Source organism: Fukomys damarensis, unplaced genomic scaffold (genome assembly GCF_012274545.1).
Source record: "Fukomys damarensis isolate Sample0158 unplaced genomic scaffold, DMR_v1.0_HiC HiC_scaffold_30, whole genome shotgun sequence".
NCBI lineage: Eukaryota > Metazoa > Chordata > Mammalia > Rodentia > Bathyergidae > Fukomys > Fukomys damarensis.
In genome coordinates this window covers 26,422,930-26,443,968 of record NW_022900942.1, presented here as the reverse complement: position 1 = coordinate 26,443,968, position 21,039 = coordinate 26,422,930, and the positions used below count along the sequence as shown (strand labels likewise).

At 41.8% G+C, this 21,039-nt stretch overlaps 1 protein-coding gene across 2 annotated transcripts in view; it reads right to left on the bottom strand.

Annotated features, from left to right (window-relative positions):
* Window positions 1–9,342: 9,342 nt before the first annotated feature.
* The window catches only part of Cplx4 (complexin 4), a 19,138-nt gene continuing 7,441 nt past the window's right edge, over window positions 9,343–21,039 (bottom strand). The window contains exons 2-3 of one of the 2 annotated variants that reach the window (XR_776244.1): window positions 18,195–18,248; window positions 9,763–9,829 (exon numbers count right to left, since the gene is read on the bottom strand). Coding sequence is in view for 1 of the 2 variants with exons in the window: in XM_010603378.1 (XP_010601680.1) it covers window positions 9,602–9,829 (228 nt within the window). In the remaining variant the exon portion in view is untranslated. Of the gene's footprint in view, window positions 9,830–18,194; window positions 18,249–21,039 lie in introns of both variants that reach the window. The other variant, XM_010603378.1, reaches the window with a different exon arrangement.

Below are 21,039 nucleotides of genomic sequence, written 5' to 3'. Positions count from 1 at the left end.
GTTAAATGAATGACCTTCAGTGAAAGGCAACTTGGACATCGTTCGGTTTCTGAATTGACTTAAGAAAACAGGAAAACATCACTCCATACATGAATACTATCTTTCCATGGCTTCGAAGTTAGACACCGTTGAAGAATGATATTCTTACACATGGAATTGTGAAAATTTATAGTTTTCTAAGGATAGTTGTACTTTAGAGTTGGGTACCGAAGATCAAACTCGGGATCTTGCACCTGATATAATGAAGTTCTTTAAAGGGCAAAAAAAAAGTTTACAAGATTTCTGAATCCGAATTGAATTTGTATGATTCTAAAAATTCTATTATATTCTTCAAGCATAATTTTCGTGGCTCTCAAAACTGTTGTTTCTAATGCAGATTAAAAACTGAGAGCTGATGCAGCAATTCCACTTACAGATATGTACTCAAAAAAGCTGAAAGCAGCAATTCAAATAGATATTTGCACAGCCATGTTCCCAGCAGCTTTATTCACAATGGCCAAAAGGTGGAAACAAATCAGGTATTCACTGACAAATGGTTAAGCAGGATGTGACATACACACACAATTGAGAATTACTCATCTTTAAAAGGGAGGAAATTCTGTACATGCTACAACATGGATAAACCTCAAAGACACTATGCCGAGTAAGATAAGCCAGTCACAAGAAAGACAAGTACTGTGCAATTCCACACATGTAAGGTACTCAAAGTAGTAAAATTCCTGGAGACAGAAAGTGGAAGGGTGATGGCCAGGGCTGGGGAGACGGAGTAACAGGGAGCTGTTTACTGAGAGTCTCCTGGGGAAGATGAAGAGTGCTGAAGATGAATGCTGGTGATGGTTGCTCAACAATGAATGTATTTACTACTCCATAAAGTGGTTACAATGGTACATTTATTTTATGTTGTATATGTTTATATAATTAAAAACAATAAGAGAATTCTTCAAAAAAGCAAAAAAAAAAAAAGAACCTCTCAAATTTAGAGAGAGCCTGAGTTCTACAGCAGCAAACTCTCAATATTTGTTTACATTCATCTTTCTATCTTTTAAAAAAATTTATTATAACCTGAGTCATGTTATGGTCTTGGACAAAAAGGTCTTGGGGAAAAATTCTTTCTCTCTCTCCCTCTCTCTGAAATTAAATCCAGGGCCTTTGCACTGAGTTACATCCTTAGCCCCTTTTTAATTTTAAATTTTGAGACAAGGTCTCATTAAATGGCTAAGTTACTCTGGATGGGGTGGAACTCATGATCTCCCTGCTGCAGCCTCTCAGAGCGCTAGGATTACAGGCCTGTGCCACCGCTCCCAACCTGGAGGGGAGGAATTTTTGTGGTTAAAGTTTTCTAGGGAGTTATGCTGTGATTGTGTGGGAGTAAGTGTCCTATTGCCAATGTCTTCAGGGAGACATTTAGATGTGCCACCTGGTGATGATAGTGATTTCTGTTCAAAGTGTGGGCTGCCCATGGCATGAACAAGGACGGGGAGGGAGGCCCGGTGGAGCATTCTGGGGTGAGCATTGCATGAGATCCACGCAAAGCACTCTGCACACAACACACCCAGTACAGAACACTCTTCTTGATGCAAACGCTTGGGAGCACTAGGCTTTTACATGCTACAACATGCTACAGCAATTTACATAAATTCTCCCTCCAGATTTCCGTGCTTAGACACTGAGTATACTTATTTCATTTTTACTTTTAACACTTTTAATTGCATTAAGAAATGTGGAGATGGGAAAGGGATCTGAGGATGGGAGAGATGGGAAAGCGTGAAGGGAAGGAGAAATAAAAACAATTAAGATGTGATATGTATATGTATTATTTCTCAAAGATGAATGTAATTACCACATATTATAAACATGCACTCATAAAAACAGAGGAGAAATAAAAAACTTTTGTAGAAATTTGCATTTTTGTGGGAATGATATTTATAGCTAAATGCTCTGAACTCTCAAATAAATCCCTACATGTGAGCACAAGAATATGAAATAGTTATCTGTACACTATGTGAACAATTGGGAGAAGGAAGAAATGAGAGTCTAAAGTGTGTAGAGAATTCCAAACTTCATCTTTTCATTTCAGTCTCTCTTCTGATCATTCCTTTTTCATTCAAGCTACTAACAAGTGGAGGAGTTCATTCATTCCACCCTCAACGTTTAATATAAAGTATAAAACATTTATTAACAAAAATGTAAAACATGTAGTAAAGTTGAATGGATTATGATCATAACCCACCACTCAGACTCTAAAATTAATATTTCTATATTGTTCCATGACATCAGTGTCGTCTATCTTTGTACTGTATCTATCAATATTTGTGTGGGGGGGTGTGCTTTTTCAAGGGAAAGGTAGACTTCCATTTATTTCATCTGCAAACACTTTTGCATACATATTATTAACTAGAATTCAATAAATTTTAAGGATTACAAGATAGTATGTTATCTTTATATTTTGTTGTTGTTGTTATTTTGAGAGTGACTTGCTGTGTAGTTTAGGCTGGGCTTGAACTCACTGTGTAGCCAGTCTGTCCTCAAATTCACAGGATCTTCTAGCCTCAGCTGCCCAAGTGCTGGCATCACGGGTGTGCACCACCTCACCTAATTATTAGTTTCATCTGAACCTGCCATAACTTTTTCCAGGATAGTTGTATAATACACAAGAATTCTGATTTCTCTATATTCTCACCAACATTTGATATTGTCAGTCTTTTTCATTGTAATCACTTGAGTGGGTCTTTGGTGATATGCCACTTGGTGATTGGCTTTAACTTTGATTTCCCTGATATTTAATTGAGCACTTTTTTATATGATTGTTCATTTGCACATCTTCCTTTGTTAAATTTTTGCTCATTTTTGCCTTTCTTTTAAAAATCTTTTATTGTTGAATTTTAAGTGTTCTCTCTCTCTCTCTCTCTCTCTCTCTCTCTCTCTCTCTCTCTATATATATATATATATATATATTCTCTATCTGATGGTGTTTTTTGATGAATAGGATTTTAAATTTGGATAAAATTAAATTATCATTTGAACTTTTTCTGTATTCCAAGAAAGCTTTGCTTACTCAAAGATTATAAGGATTTTGTCCTAGATTTTATTCTAAAAGTTTTACGTATTAGCTTTATGCTTAGGTATATGAATTGCATTGAATTAATTTTTCATCATGGTGTGAGGAAAGGGACAAAGTTTGATGTATTTCACACATTAAAAACAAAGGCTTTTTATTCCTTCATGGGATTACACTTGCACCTTTGTCAAAAATCATTTGGCTAGGGAATGGAGACGTTAGTGATTTCCAAGGGTTAGGATGGAATCTGGGGATGGTTGTGATGGTGTCAGTACCAGGGAGATTTTGTGGTGATGGAATAACTCTGTATTTTGATTGTGGGAGTGGTTACAATTCCACAGAACTAAATACACAATAAATGTATCAATGTCAAGGTCCTGGTTAATATGGTACTATAATTATGATAATGAATTAATCCATTTAGGGAAGCTAGGAGAAAAGTATATGGAACCTCTTGTTACTATCTTTGCCATTTCCTGTGAAGTTATAATTATTTTCAAGTAAAGAGTTTAGGAAAATCTGTTGGCATGTAACTGTGGACCTATTTCTGGGCTCTGTGTTCTGTTTCAGTGATCTCTCTATACCAGGACCACACTGCTACTATTACTGCAGCTTTATAGAAAGCCTTGAGTGTAACCCTCCAACCTTGTTTTTTGTTTTCAATATTTGTTCCACGTGTCTCACTACATGCCTTTTAAGCTAAAATTTAGAAGCATTTCACCCCTTTCTACATAGTGGAATTATGATTGGGATTCTGTTGCCTCTATAGATCATTTTGGAGTAATATTGACATCATGACAATATTAATGAATCTTTGATCCATCAACATTTATTTAAATATTCTTCAATCTCTGTCAGGGATGTGTTCCAATTTTTAGTGCACATCTCCACAATTTTCAATTTCACATCTGCTGAATTTATGTTTCCTAATGCTGTTAGAAAATATAGCTTTAAATTTAATTTTTGAATTGTTTCAGCTAGTATACAGAATATAATTGGCTAGGCATTAACTTTGTTATTTGTGAACTTGTTAAATTAGCTTATTCATTCTGCGGGTTGTTTTTATAAATTTCTTTGGGAATAATCATGTCATCTGCAAATAGAAATAGTACTATTTCTTCCTTCTATCATTATGTCTTTACTTATTTTATTTTTATTTTTTAATGTTTCCTTAATGCACTGGCTTGGACATCCAGCACAATGATGACTAGAAGTAATGAGACAAATTATCTTTGCCTTGTTTCTGATTATAGGAGAAAGTACTTAACACTTTACTGTTAATGATATTAGCTGTTGTTCTTTTTTTAAAAAATAGACCCCTTTACCAAGTTGATTACATTTCCTAATAATCCTAGTTTTCTGGGAGTTTTATTTTTCATCCTCAGTGGATGTTGGCTTTTGACATATGCCTTTTCTGTTAAACAATTTTATGGGTATTCTCCTTTGTTTTGTTAATGTGATTGATTATATTCATTGACCTTTGTTAGACTAATCTTGACTTTATAAGACAAACTTCACCTGTTGATGATATATTATTCTTTTTCTATATTGCTGTATTTTATTTGCCATTTGTTGTGAAAGATTTTTTTCATCTATGTTCAACAAGGAATATTGACCTGCAATTTTCTGTTTTATAATATTTATGCCAGGTTTTAGTGTCCCAATTATGTATTTGTTCCAAAAAATGCATTGGAAAGAACTTCTTCCCTATTTTCTGGAATAGTTTTTATGTCTTCTTTAATTATTTGATAGAGTTTACTATTAAAAAATTCCAAAAAACCTAGCACAGCCATCTAGGCCTGGAGTTTTTCTTTGTTTTTGTGGGGAGTGTTTGGAGAATTATTTCTATTTTCTTTTTTAAAGATATAGGGTTATCCTGTTTAGCTTGAATTAGTATTTGTGAAGTATATTTTTATCAAGGAATTTGAAAATTGTCAAATTTATTGGCATAAATTTCCCTGTAACATTCTCTTATTGTCTTTTAGTGCCTATAAGATCTGTGATGTCATTTTTTGATTTTTGACAATTGTAATTGGAGTAGTCTTTTTTGTTCTTAAGCAGCCTAGCTCAATTTTGTTAATTTTTTAAAGAATCAACTTTTTTTACTTCTTAAAATTTTTTTTTTTATTGCTTGTTCTCTATTTCATTCATTCTTACCCTTCATTGTTGCCTTCTTTCCACTTGCTTTGCTGAGTTCTGGTATATTTTTATGAAAATTACTCAAATTTGCTTATTTGTTTGGCCATCAGCAAACTTGGATAGATTCAAATTCTAAACTGTGCTTCTCCTAAGTGGGCAGCAACAGAATATTTAGCTCAGTTTGTGCAACCTTACAGGACTGGTCAGGATCTACCTGATACACACATAGATCACCAATTAGCCAGTGTTTTGAATGAACTTTAAATGAATGATTTAGAACTCCCTCTTATGGCTTGTTCTTTCTAGGAGTTGCTCTTTCATCATACAGTTGCAATGGTCACCTCAAAAGCTGCTGATTCTTCAAGTCAGAAAGGCTGCAGATTTTCTATCTGAATTTTAGTTACTTTCAACTAGGTTCTTCCTTCAAATGAAATATAGAAACAAAGGAAAATGTACCAGTGCTTCTCCCTCTCCTAAGTCTAGATTTGATTCCTCTCTAGTGTAGACTCAGTTTTTCTCAGTAGAAAGTTCCAATGCCTTCAGGCAGCTGTTGCTTTGCATTTTGTCCAGAGTTTATAGTTGTCTGCAGTTATAGTTGTCCTCTATTATAATAGGGAGCCAGCCCTCTATTATCAGAAGCTAGAAGCATCAGTTTGCTCATTTTTTTTAAACCTCATTCTTCTCCCTGTCTTCAATGGTCCTGTTTGTAAGTGTTAATTTGGCCAAATTTCTAGGGCCAAGAGCAAAACAGAAGAGCTTATATAACACACAAACTGGATTAGTTGGCTTCTAACTAATTAAGCTCACTATGTCAATATTCTTTCAGAAGTAAAGCTCCTGATTCATTATGCTGTGGGAGTCCACATCTAATTGAGACTAGGCTAACTCAAGGCAAAATTGGAAAGGCCATTTACTTTGTCTTCTTGGTACTTACTTTTCATCATCTCTCCCCAGTGTTCTTTTGTGGTTCTTTCTGCCTGAAAGGAAATGTTCCCTGATCTCTACATTTTCTCCCCTGTAGTAACAACTATCAAAGCTGTCTCTCCTTACTCCTGGGGACTGTTGTCCCTTTGCTCAGAAGGAGTTGGTAAAGGAACTGAAGTCTAGTTTTGCAACAGTGACAATGGGTTCGTGTGCTCTCTTTCACAAGTTAATTCACCATCTGATATTAATTACCCTGAAACCATAGAATGAATAACAGAATGTAAAGCAATCCAATTCCTTCACTTTTCCTACTTAAATAAGAAATTTCAGAGAGGATAAATGACCTGTTTGGGGAATGCTGTAGTGAAGTTGGGGCTAAAATTTCACTTCCTGATCATGAGTGGACTCAGGAATGGCTCCAAGTGTGAGTCTAGTGGCAGGGCATGGACAGGGTTGCACTGTGCTACATGGCTAGCTTCACTCCTAGAGATGGTGCCAGTCGGAGTAGACAGTGACAGCATGGTTACCTAGTGGGTAACAGGGTCAATACTGTATGATGAGAACTGATTGAAAGAAGGACGTCTTACCTGAAAGAGAGAAAACCGAGTGGGGACATCATGGAGGGAACTCAGGCGTAGTCTGTGTAACCCCATACAACAGAGCCATGGCAAATGGCTGAAGGTGTAGTTAATTTCAGCTTTGGACAAGGGAGGATTTTCTAACAATTAGAGATACCTGCAAATGGAAAGGCTGTGGCTGAGTTCTCTTGGAGCAGCCAGGGATAAATTCTGTACTACTAGGGGCTCAACAGAGACAACTTGGAAGGAATTCCTTTAGTAGATGTGAATTGGGATAAATTTCCTTCTAGTTGTTTAAAATTGTTGGATTCTCTGTTTTGTTTTGTTCTCTGGTACAGGGAATTGAACTCAGGACCTTGTGCTTGCCAGGGAGGCACGGTGCCACAGAGCTAAATCCCTGACCCCAGAATTCTCTGTTTTGATGATGGAAGACTTTTCTACTCCAATCAGCATAACGAGGCACATATATAGTACTTATCTATCCTTTAGAGGGAAGAGGAGTCTCTGAATACCCTAAGACACCACTGTCCTTGTCCCAGCCTGATACTCATGGGATTTGGGATTGATCAGGGATTTGGTATGGCCTAGTGGGCTGCACTGTGAAGTGGTGAGGGGTGATGTGGCTGGGGTGTGAGTCATGAGGTAATATGCTATAGTGGGATGTAATGTGGTGTTCTCTGTGGGGTGGTATGGTATAGAAAGGTGTGACTCAATGAGCTATGTTATGGGCTTATGGAGTGTGCTGTGGTATAGTGTAGTATTATGGTGTGGAAATTTGTGATATGTAAGAAATCATGGCCACAGTCTTTTGGCAGCTATGTAGCTCCATAGGGTTAGTGAACAGATATTATAGTCATTTGGGTTGCAATTATGGAGTGCTGCTGTAGTGATTTCTTTGGCAATGTTGGCTGCATCTTTTTTTTTTTTTTTTTTTTTTTTTTTTTTTGAGACAGGGCCTTGCTTTGTAATTCAAGGTGGACTTGAAGTACTCACTATGTAGGCCAGGCTAGCCTTGAACTCACAGCAATCCTCTTTCATCAGCCTCCTAAGTGCTGGGATCACAGGCATGTACCACCATACATCTTCTGTAAGAAAGCAAGTCTTCTGTGTCACTCCGTAAATGGTTGGTGGAATAATTTGACAGCCATAGCATTATATGTCATTACAAAATGGATAAACACAGGGCCCATGCAGCAACAACCATTCACCCACTCATCCCACCCACCCCATCAACAACAAGAAAGAGGTGGGCATCAAACTGAGTACAACTCTTACCTATTTTTTTCTAGTCTTAAAAGCAGCCAGTATTTTAAAGTTTTATCTATAAAAGAAATCACAACTCACAGGCCAGTTCTGACAGAAGACAAATGTGATCTTAAAATATACCTAAGGATGTTAGGCTTTCTGGATTGTGAGATTGATCAACCTCAAACTTGCACCAATGTTCTCCAGGAACTTCCAACATGGGCTAAATGTCACCGAGAACTCAGGATCTGGAGCTGTAAAAATGTGTGCCATTTGCATATTTTCATAACATGAAGCAGCTTCTTATCTAACATATTCAGGAACTCTGGGTATAGAACATGTTCACCCTGGCTTTTTGGTCTTAGTTCCCTCTTCCTCTAATAGAGCAGTTCTTCATGAAAAAAAATGTCATTGCATATTATTAATTCTATGACTAGTTTCTCTGGAAAAGCAGAATTTTGCTTCGGTTTGACAGGTATTGGTTAAACAACTCTAAATGTTTCATGGGCAAATCTACCGAGTCTTTTGAATCATTCTCTGAGGAAGAACAGTTGTTAGGAAAAAGACATTGGTGTCTATGATAAAAGACTGTAGCATAGAATGCCAGTGTGATTTGTTGGAAGGTGGTGAGATTGGGTAAGATAGGAGAGGAAAGTAGGGGAGAGGTAGAAAGAAGGGAAATACAAGGAGAGTAGGAAAGGAGAAAAAGTAGAGAGGGAACACAGAGACAAAGAAAGCTTGATTTAACTTCTTTGTTGTTTCTTTTTTGTGTTTTTGAGACAGGTGTCACTTTGTAGTTCAGGCTTGCCTTGAACTCACTATGAGGCCCAGGTGGCCTCAAACTCAAGAGCGATCCTCTCAGCCTCCTGAGTGCAGGGGTTAGAAGCCAGTGCCACCACACCCCCCTTTGTTCTCATTGCTATTACCAAGTTCGAATAAGAGGAGTTATATTCATCTCATAAATAGCAATAGCCTTCCTAGTGGTCCTTCTTCTTCTCCCTTTACTTCCCTCAAGCCAGACAGAGTAGTGATGATGTCCAATCATAGTGCTGGAGAAGTCAATTCTCCAGCTCCATTTCTCATCTTTGACCACATTTCCACTACTGTCCTTCGGTTAAGAAGTGTCCAAGAGCCAAATATGATTAGCCTCATCATCGTCATTAAGAAGCAGAGAGCACAAGGTGATGTAACCTCCGATTGCCCTGGAGCCTGAGCCTGTGGCTCCTGGTGGACACCCCCACCCCTCCACATCTTTGTCTGTAGGACCTGATATTCTGCCGATGGTTACATACAGTGAGATGCTGCCCTCTGAGGAAGAGAGCTCGAGAGGAAATGCCATGTGCTTTTGTTTATTTCTTCCTGGTTGTCCTAAAGATCTTTAGGCAGATATGTGCTCTGCATCATGATTTATGGTTGAAATTTCATAGTTACACCTGTAACTAAAAGGAAAGTATGTTTCCTGCTGCAGGGGCTAGCTAGATGCTCTTCCAGAAACATTTAGAATAACCAAATTATTGTCTGTGTGTTTATAGACACCATTATCATCATGGTTTTGCTGATGGTGTTCACTACATTAGAATACATGCTGCCCAAAGTGTCCCCCAGGAACCAGGTCTTCCTGCTGGTGGCTGTTTCCCTCTCCTAACCCACCTGCCCCTCACATCACAGAACATTTCTGCTCCGCTGACTGCCTGATTTCCATGAAGGTGGCCTGGGCCTTTTCCTTTATGGTATCCAAGTCCATGTTTTGGAGATTCTGTAACTGCCCAAGAATAGAATCCTTATCTTCTTCCTCTTCTTGATCTTCATCTACCATTTTCCGAAGATCTTCAGGTAAATCCACATCATCCCCAGCCATCTGGATTTGAGTCTCATCCGTTTCACTCTAGGTGAAAAATAAATACACACACACAGAAATAACTCTAAAATCAACCAATTAATTAACTAACTGTAAATAAATGAAAAAATAAATAACACGTAAAAGCAGCTGGAAAATAAAGATCTATTGAGATTGAACGAAGCTAATGACATGTTTGGTGCCACACATCATAGCCTTGTCCTGGTGGCAGCCAGTGAGGCCAGAGTCCTGGGTTTGGAGATTCCTCCTTTGCTGCACCTCAGGCTGACCACACCCTTCTAACCTGTTAGTTCTCCAACTGTGGTCAAATGGACAAATGACATTAGCATCCTCTAGGAGCCTGTTAGAAAGAAATCCTCTGGCCCACCTCAGAACTACTGGGTAAGAAATTTGGGTGCTGCCCCCCACCCCATCCCCATGGCCTGGGTGTCAGGAAGCCCTTTCTGCAATGCTGATGCACATTGAAGCTGGGACAGTCACCCCGTCTCCCCTGCAGGGCAGCTTTGCAAGTTTTGCAGAGCCTGCCAGCCTCATGCTGGCTGATCCCAGGGTCCTGACTGATCCACTCTAGGGAATGGGGTTTGGGTTGACAGTGACTGGACAGGGCTTCATGATTTTAACTCGTCATGCTAGAGTGACAAGTTCTGCTTAACCATTCCTCTTCTTTTTCTTCTGTGAGCTCTCTGGGGACTCAGCATCATGTCAAACACAAATTTACCCAGTTAGTGTCTGGGTCTCGGTTTGGCACACAGTACGTGTGTTAAGGGAAGCATGAGGACCCAGGCTCCAGTTGGCACACTGTATGGTGGCACTAGCAACAGGTTGCCCAGAGACAAAATGGGTTTTTGTTTCAGCCACAAAATGGGTTTCCTAGTACATGCTGCCTGGTCACTGGGATTTCTTTGTACTTAGACTATACAGCCCACCATTTCCTAATGAGAGAATAATGTAAAGAAATACATCCTGTGGAAAGGGCTGTAGTAGCTAATGTTCCCAGGTGGTGGCTCTCAAAAATTTTTGGAGATCAGATTGTAACAGGAGGTGAACTGGGTTTCAGTACTACAGAAAATTAAATGGTATCAGAAAAGATAAAGATAGGGGGAAAAAAAAACCCTACAATAGGGCCCACCTCTGTAGGTTGTGACAAGCCACACATTTGTAAACAAAGTTCCTGAAATCACGTAAAGGTAAAAGGATCATCTTAACCAGATCACTGATTTTGATTTACAGAAGACCGAAGCATCCATTGAGTTCCCAGGTGGAAGCCAACACCCAGAGAAGATCAGAATGCCCCTTGCCTGGATGTGAAGAGAAATGACCAGAAAAAAACATGAGCTGATTCTAGGTTCCTGTGGCATCCCCCATGTGTAAAGCCAGCTGGAGGGACCTGAAGGCCAAGATCTTTTGCCCTTGGTGTCTCCTTATTTCTCTAGCTGACGGTTGGTGAGGTGGAGCCTGACAAACTTTCCCCAGAGCTCTCCTTTATGAGGGTCCCCAGCAGAGTGGCTCCAGCTGGGGAGGCGGATTCCTGATGCACCCCTAGAGGGTGATGATCCTTACTCAGCCTCCCTGAAGACCTCAGGAGACCTGTGTGTGTATTCTCTCTCCCTGCACTTAGCTGAGGCCTCAGACCCTTCAAGTGCTTAACGGATTAATTAGTTCCTCATCCAACTGTTGTGGATTTAATTAGTTAATCTCCAGGGGCTCCCAGCCAATCTTGCATTTCTGTTTATTTTTTATTTATCTATCCTAGTGGCTGCTTTCCTGGCTGATCATTCTGTGGGTATTTCTGTAGGAGGGGTGGGAAAAGAAGACTTTACTGGGTCCTTTGCTCAGTTTGTATAATGAAGATATCTGCCCTCTCTGGTGCATCCCCAAGTCAAATGTAATGATTTGAAAAGACCACCCTGGGAATTCTGGTACCGCCCTCTGGTTGGTAGTGGGATCCCTGTGCATGGCACCAGGGTTGACCCTGGACAGAGTGACAGCTGTGGGCCTGGAGGTTCAGGCAGGTGGAGGGCTGATGAAAGCCCCGGCCTTCTCTGCTCACCAGAGACCAGGCTCTCCTTTCTCCTACTCCAAGAGAGACCTTAGCAAAGCCACTCCTGAGCACCCTGCTGCCTCCAGAGAAGCTTTGGAATGCTGTCTTTCTTCAAGGGGAACTCTGGGGTTTATTTTCTCCAAATGCTACTTTCCCAGGAAGATCAAACATTGAGATTCCAGTTTTCTTTACAACTCAAACTAGGGATCTTAATTGCCCCAATTTCTACCAAAGAGGGATCCCTGAGCCAGCAGCATCAGCATATTTGGGCCCTTGCTAGCTTCCCATGTTCTCAAGCCCTATACTGTCCTGCTGGTTCAGAAATTCTGGGTGGGCTGAGCTCAACCTAGCCAGCCCTCGCAGTAATTCTGGTGTTGCCCAGGTCTGAGACCCACTGCTCTACATTTCTTAAAGACCAGCTGCAGCTTGCTCTCCTTTCTGTCTCAACATCTAGCAGATCTTCTGGATGGAGATAAAGACAAAACCTATTTGTGCAGTGATTTAGGGAGTTGTAACAATCTTAATACAAGGCAAATATGTAAGTACTGTTTCACTTTCCTTAAAGTACTTGTTTTCATAGCTATCTTCTGTTTTTCTACACCCATTGGGGCAGAACTGCCTAGAGCTAAGGGCACTGGCTTGAGTCATAGTACTTGAGTGAGAACATTAACTCTACTACTTTAGGCTGTGGGACCTGAGGCACCTTACCCAACCTCTCTGAATATTATTTCTTTGTCTATAAGTTGAGACTTGTATTGTATGCCTTAGAATCTTAGAGGATCAATTAGATGATAATTGAGTTATTTGCAACCTGTTAAGCATTCAACTGATAGGAGCTCCCCAAAGAAGTGATGATCTTCAGAGGTGGGTGGGGAATTTGCTTTGGATAATCCTGCTGGTGGGGGTTAAGACCCACCAGGAGGACTTGCTGTCTTGCCCACCCCACCTCTGTTCTAGGGACGACTCCCATCTTCACCCCACAGGCTGTTTTCCTCACAGAGCAAACATTCTTTTCACTTTTGGCGCTAGGCCCTCAATTGGAGGAGAAGCTAGCCAGCCAGCCACGCCCTCCAGTTCCCTAGCCAGGCCCATCCTAATCTCTCAGGGTAGTGGGGCATGAGGATTGACAGGTGTCTCTGGCTGAGGTCCTGGCCTGCAGATTTCTTAGTCATGGCTCCATCCTTTACTGGGACAGGCCTCAGAGACCTGCCCTGTGGCCCCTACCCAACTCCTCAGGTGAACAACTCAGTGTACTCTCGGGAGCATGCTGTTTTCTGGGTCGGTGCTCCTGAGAGCCGCTGTCTACATGTTTATGTGGTCATTGCCTTCAGCAGTCAATTGTCACAAGTCACTTCTCTTTGTCCTGGTTCTGAGTAAGGTGCCACCCTGAAAAGTTTTCCAGTTGATTCCAGTGTGTGGCTTGGCCCATGTTGGGCTTGTTGACTGCTCCTTCTGCTGCTCCTATTGCTGTCCTTCCTCTTAGTTACCAGTCATGTCCCCAACCCACTCAGAAAAGGACAAATGCCATGGATTTATCTTTTTGAATAATCAGCCAAAAACTTTTTCTTTTTGCAATTTTCGTTTTCTTCTTCTTCTTGTGTTTTTTTTTTTTTTTTTTTTTTTTTTTTTTTTTTTTTTTTTTTTTTTTTTTTTGTACTGGGATTGAACCTCCTAGGGGTTCACATATGCTGGGCAAATGCACTACCACTAAGTCACATCCCCAGCCCCACCCCCCACCTTTTAAATTTTTGAGACAGGGTCTTGCGAAGTTGCCAGGGCTGGCCTTAAACTTGTGATCTTTCTGCCTCAGCCTCCTGAGTACCTGGGATCTCAAGCATGAGCTACTGTACCTGGCAAGGCACCAGTTTTAAATGTTGATTTAAGGACTGCATGGAAGGGGAATTTCTGGGCACCAACTATGCATATCTTGCATGTGTTTCTTAAAAGGAGTCAAGAAGCTCCTAGAGCTCACTTATCCAAGCTTCTCATTTACAGTTAAGGAAACCAAGACCCCGAGTGATGAAGACATGTAAGGAATATGATTCCCTTGTCAACCCAGCATGACTATCAGAATGGCCTAGCTGGGGAACTCATCCTATAGGGTCGGGTTCTGCTTTGCTGTCTACAGGCTGTGTGATCTTAGAAGCCTCTTTCCCTGTCTGAGCTGGAATTCCCACATGTGGAGGGGAAGTGATCTCCACCTGCCTTACAGGGAGGATGGCTTGGGGACTAAGAGAGAAAGGGGACTGGCTGGGGAACACACACTGGAACTGTGGCTGCAGAACACACATATACTAGTCCCCAAAATGCTTTCGTTCTGTCCTCACGTCCCTCTGGACATTCAGTTCACTGCTCTTTAAAAGACCCCAGGAGGAGGAGCAAATGGAACCGGGGCAGAGTGAGGAGGGAAAGAAGACTGGGTGGCTTCCAGGACACCAGAAACAGCTGCTGCAAAGCAGGAAGGTTCTGAATCTCAGACCCTGCTGAGCAATCCCAAGAGCTCTAATCTGAAAGAGGCTACAAAGAAGCTTCAAGAATCTTTTTTATTATTTCTTTAGGAAGCAACTTTTTAGTTCAATTCTAATGGAGCTTTCAATGTGACTGTTTAAAGATCCCTCTATGAAGAGTTTCTTCTATATTCATCTTTATTCAAAATGAATGATGCTCTCAACACAGCAGACAAACACCAGGTGTAACTAAATCGTATAGCTCAGCAGGGGCACATTATTCTTCAATGACTAACCTAGAGTGACAATTCTGTTAATAGGATTAGGGGTCATTGTGGAACTGTTTTCTCTTATTAATTTGGCTTGACTTACATATATATTCTGAATTGGCTGGGGACTGGACCGATTTGCTTTTAGAAAGAATCTTGTGGCTTTATTTAAAACACATGACCCTCTATATTTGAAGAAATATGACATTTTGATTACAGTATAATCCTTGTGTTTTATATAAAATTGTAGTGTCCAATCCAGACTTTTTCTTTTCATGAAAATTTATGGTAGATTAATTATTCCTGCTGGTTTTTGTTTTGTTTATTTGTTTGTTTTTGTTTTTTGTACAGGGGATTGAACTCAGGACCTTGTACTTGTGAGGCAGGTATGGTGCCACTGAGCTACCTCTCTGGCCCCATTCTGGCTGTTTTTAATACATTGTTCTTTGGGTATATTTTCCCCTTTTCCAACTAATATCCATTCATCCAACAAACACTGTGTTTATGTGTGTGTTTCTTTTGGGGGTGTGTGCTGGGGATTGAACTCATGCCCTTGTGCTCGCAAGGCAGGCTGCAAAGCCAAATCCGTGGCCCCGTGTGTGTGTGTATGTGTGTGTGTGCGTGAGTGCACACATCCATGCATGTGCAACTTCCATTTGCCAGGCCCCAAGCGTGGCACTGGGGACAAAGATGGAAAAGTCAGCCCTTCTATCAAGGAGCACACAGTGGGTGTGAGTATTCAGGATTGTAAGGTAATGTGGAGACAGTATTAATGAAGACATGGAGGAGAAGTGGGGGAAGGGAGGTCATGGAAGTTTCTGGAAGAACCAGCACTAAAACAAAATCTTACCAGAAGAAAAGGGATCATGGAGAACAAGTGCAGGGCCAGAAAGGAGGGTCCAGACCAGGCAGGAAGTAGTATGAGGTAAGGCCAGAAAGACAAAAAACTACATCATGGTGTGCACTTAGTCTCTGGACTTCATTTTAAAGAGTCATGGTAAGCCTTATTTGCAAAAGACAGGGAAGGAACAGGGACAGATCTATATCCTGGAAACCTCACTCCACAGTTATGAGGCTTAAAATAGCAACACTATTTAAGAGCTTCTGTCACAGTTCTGGTGGAAATGATAAGGCTTGCACTTGGGGACAAGCTGAGAGTTATCTACAAGGTGACTTAAGGTGACTTGGTGCATTACAGGATGTGAGGCTGGACCAGGGAGGGAAGAGTCAAGGGTAACTTCCAGTCACAGCCTGGTGTTGGGTGGCTGGGAGAGCCACTGATGGAGGTGCAGGCCTGGGAGGAGCAGGTTTAGGGGATAATGTGACAGTGTGTTTTAGAGGTGACCATGTTCTGTTTGTGAGGTGTCCAGGCCAGGGGAGATGTCAGTGACAAGCAGGAAGATGTGGGACACAAAACTGAGAGTCAACCACTTGTAGATGGAAGCTGAAGGCCAGTAAGCTGCAGCCATCTAGGGAGAATGTGCAGACACAGGTGAGGAAAAGAGATGGCCAAGAGAATGCCCAGGAACATTCCAAATTTGGGGGGCCAACGTGGAAAGGGTAGCCCATGAAAAACACAGAGAACTGGAGGAGAATGAGAACCAAAAGCGCAAGCAGAGGACAGAGAGCTTCAAGGAGGAAGTGACCACCAGTGCTAAATAAAGCAAAAAGGCCCTAAAAGAATATGCAAAACCTCTGCTGGGTTTAGACAGTTTGTTGTACAGCTAAAGGAAAAGGATTTCTGCAGAATAAGAACCAGGCTCATTGAAGGAATGAGATCTAGAAAAGAATGGTCACCCAGAAAATGCTGTGTGTGCACACTGGCTGGGAAAGTGATGTGACCTGCTTCATAAACGAGATGTAACAGAGAAGGAGAAGCTGAAGGTGCAGGCTGGGAATAATTGGTGGACGCAATCCCAGTCTAATTTGAGAATTTTAAATTTCTTTAATCCCAAGTCCTAAGTCCTCCCATGACCTGTAATTGAAAACTGCGGGAAACCCACATAAGGCCAATATTTGTACATGAACATTTTTAATGACTGATACAGATGAAACTTATAGGTATATATTTCCAGTTACCTAAACCTGATTACTGCAGTTCTTTGGCTATTTATCTGATTACTGCAATTAACAACTGTCATCAAAAGACATGGATATGACAAAAAGTATGTCACCAACAATTAACAATAAACTTGGATTGAGATCTGTTGCTGATTGTGCAGGGGCTGGGGCGTATGTACTGTACCCTGTTCCTTTCTGAAGATTAAAAATTTGCTTTCCCCTGTCAGCAATGAAGTGAAACTCTTTTTCATAGGAAATGTCAGCCAAATAACCTCTTTAGAAAATACAGTTCTTATCCCAAAGTGTGACATAGTTGTTCTCATTAGACCTGACAGTTCCCAGGAAGACATTTTCTCAAATCTGCTCCCTGTTGAGCCTTGGTATGGGGAAGAATCCAGAACTGACTCCTGCTGTTGTAAACCACTGCAGTGGTGACCCCAGAAAATTGTGAATGAGGTACCTGGGGGTCATCACTTGTTAGCCAGAAGAAGATGTGTTGAATTCATCCAGGTCCCTCAGGACTGCTAATATCACCACTATGATTGACTACCCAATATGGTTTTTATAAGACAGCAAAGGTATTCTGCAGGCCTTGCAGGGCGGGGAAGGCTATTAGATGCCCACTAAAGTCCCAGTGACAACTGCTCCCTGCTCAGCATCATTTTCTCTGTTGGCTGGTGTGATAGGTTCTACAGTCTACCACCATGGGGGAGATAGTTTAGAGTGGGTGTGAGGAGGAGGGGTTGTGAAACATTACTGGATGAAGAATAAGGAGCCCGAGTCCCTGTTGTCTGTGTAAACTTTGTGATCTTCAGCAAGTCCCTAAATTTATATAATTTTTAGGATTGCACACTGAGTGTGCATGTCGTTTTCTGAATATAATAAGTAAGTTTAATGAAAAGAAATACCACTCAGGCACCAGTGTTAAGAAGTCAAATTCCTATGGTTGAGTGAGGAACTCAGATTTGTTCTAGCAAGAGGATTTAGAGGGCTGGGGGCAAGAGGTGGTAACATGTTCCTAACATGATTCCAGACAGGATCAGGGTGATGACTCAGGAATCTGTGGCTCTGCTTCCCACCTAAAACTTCCTACCCGGTCCCAACCTCCCAGACCACCTGGGCTGCTGTGTGCCTGCCTCTCTCAATCTTTACCCTCTGCTTGCTTAGGTTCATGGTAGTCTGTGGCTATCTCCATCACAGCCCTAGTGCCACAGATGGGCATCTTCTGGCAATCCAGGGCCTCTGACTATTCCAGGTCATATTTCCACTGTGGCTTTCTGAAGTTACCCTACATATGCCCCTGGGAAGGGCTTCTGTGCAAAACCCCACATTCCCTGCAGAGCCCTCAAGGCATGCCATCCCAGAGTCAATATTTAAATAGATACTGGTCTTCACAGCCTGGGAGGTGATTATGCCTGTGGTCTTCACCTCCCCAGTTGTCTGCTCTCAAGGTTCATTAGTCCCATCCCTTCAACTCCTCTGCAATTATTGTCACATCAGAATCTCACCCTCCTAGTTTTTGGGCAAACAGTAACACCCTCTTGTTTGTTAGCCCTGTCACCCAGTATACATACCATGGGAGCATCTAAAATCTGCAGTGTGACCCCTTAGCAGCAAAAGAATGGACACTAAAAGGAAGAAACAAAATGGTATAATTGATAGTGTGAGATAGGAAGAAAATGGCTAAAGGGGAAGTGGGAAGGGGAGGGGAAAGAAAATAAGGGAAAAGATGTGAAAAAAGGAAAAAATGGAAAAGTATTTGTAAATAGGGAAGGGTAAAGGGGGTGAAGGGAGGGCAGGGGTATGGGGAAAAATAAGAATCAAGATATATCATGTAGCGGTACAAGATCCCAATGATAAATGTAACTGTATTGTTTGCTTTAAATGTACCAGTAAATTTAATGGGGGGGGGGAGAAAAAAAGAAGAAATGAAAAAACTTGTCCGGAGATTTATTTCTGCCCGGATAGCGGCTCTGGGAACCAGCAGGGGGCGTCAGGGATTACGTCCTGGCGTGCCCTGCCTTCCAAGGTCAAACCAGAATTCAGAGCACCGAGCAGCTGTTCCATAGAGGCGAAGCCGCCACCTTGGCGTAGATCTTAGCCTGGGAAATATTTGTCCCCCAGGGCTCTTTCTCACCCTGTGGGCTGTCAAAGGCCCCCTGTGCCCAGAGCCTCAACGGTGTGTGGCGAAGCGTGTGGTGATGGTGATGGGGTGGGGGTGGGGGACGAGATAGGCGACCGTGCAGGAGCACAGGAGGCTCCTGAGAACAGGGCTGCACTGCAAGCTGGGAAGCGAGCTACCACCGGGGCAGATAATGGACTAAGTGTAATATGATCTGGTTATCACCCCCCCAGCATCTATTAAGTGCTGTTTTTACAGGTAGCTGTGCTAGATTAGAATTGCCGTGCGCTTTACAAAAAGCAAGCAATTGTATTGTTTAAAAAATGTTAGTGCTTTTCATACCACGGGGAAATTCTTGAAATGCGTGTAGAATCAAGTTTTACAAAATGCATCCATAATATTAAAATGCCCCAGGGAGGCCCACATCTGAAAGTAACTCTGCAACCAGTGAATGATGAAGTATATAGAATGCCTTCAAGTGAAATTCTCATGCCTGTGTTTGAATTGTATTTGGAATTTAGGCTGACACACAGAGCCCCAAGGCAAACTACCTGACAAGAAGGAAGTGAACGGGTCCCTGGCTGCTGTAAGTGGGACTTGGTGACACCTCGCTGAAACAGCGAGGCGGTACAGGTTGTCTCAAGGGTCTAGTAGTGCAGTTTTAAACCAGATGAAGTTCAAAACTGCCCTCCAACAATGGAAAGCTGTCGCTGGGGATTTAGCTCAGTGGTTCTGCTGCCTGTCTAGCAAGTACAAAGTTCTGAGTTCGATCCCAAAGCAAAACAATTGAAAACTAAAAGTAGAAAGAGAAGACGCATTAGATACGGAGGTAGCTCCATTCAAGTCCTTTTGTTTGTTCTTTTTTCTTGGTTGGGAGGCCTGAGCTCCAATCCTTGTTTTGTGGCTTACTAGCTAGGTGCAGGTTTTTGTAAAATGGCTCAACTCTCCCAGGATGCAGTTTCTTGGAGATTGAAATGAGGCTGTGGCAATAGATTATTAGATGAGCTGCAGGATCTTCTCCAGAGTGGAGGGGTGTGCGGTGGTGGTGATGGGGGTGTGTGTGTGACAGGTGACAGTGTACGGCAAAGAAGGCTCTTAAGAGTGGGGCTGCACAATAATTTGAGGTCTCAAATGTGTTATGCTTTTGAAGCAGCTAGAGAGGAACAAGCATACAAGCAAGGGTAAGTCATGCAAAGAAAGCTACTGGACTCCGTTGCTAGTTTACTTCCTTCCTTCAGCTTCATCTCTCCTCCCCCAGCTGCCTTTGGGGAGCAGTGACCAATCAGATACAGTCACCAAGCGTCTGCTGGTGGAGCGTCTGAATTTGCACATTTATTGGCTGTACTTCTTTCCTCTGCTCATAATTTATTTTGGAAAGGCTCTGTCCCAAAGGATAGCTTGGTTCAGAGATTTGGGGATTTTTTTCCTCTCTCTCTCTCTCTCTCTCTCTCTCTCTCTGAGGAACATATAAACATATAACTTTTGCTGCTAAGCCCAAAAGTGTTCATCCTTGAGAGAAAAGAAATGAGAAACACAACCACCTCACCGTTAGGGAAGAAAAAGATGAAAGCTCAGATTCTTGAGGCTCAGGGGCCATCACACAAACCGATGTGTTCACCCAGTCCCCAGTCAAGAAATAATATCAGAACAGCAATATCAGAGCTATCATTGAGCATCTACTACTTGTCAGGCATTGCATGAGGCCCTTTTGTATCATTTCAGATGATGCTTTACCCTATAAGGTTAGGCATCACTGCCCTCATGTTGTAGATGAGGAAACTGAGACCATCTGATGGTTTCTTAAAAGCCAGCTGAAGTTGTACTGTGTCACAGTGGCAGAACCAGAATTGAAACCCAATTCTCCTTAGATCCCCCCCATAGACAGGTAACAGAGCAATTGTCAAGAAAATTCTCAAAAAGCTTAACTTTTGTGGAAGGTGTGTGTGTGTGTGTGTGTGTGTGTGTGTGTGTGTGTGTGTGCTTGATTTCTGCTTCATCCTAAATAAGATTTTGGTGCTTAAATCAGATGGTGCCAAGTAGGGACGCCGGGGAATCTAATTCAGGCTCCCTGTCTAGAGCAGGTCACATTGCCAGCCAGGCAGTAAGATCTCCAGGAGTTTCAGGAAATGCACTAGAAAATTAGAATGAAGAGCGTCCTTCTTGCAAAACGCAAGCATGGTGGACAAAAGTAATAAAGGTCAACAGGACCTTCTAAACCACCCAGACTTGGAAGTGGCTCTCATTCTTGGGAGAGGATGCTGCACTTTGGAGAAAACTTTTTTTTTTTTTTTTGGTTT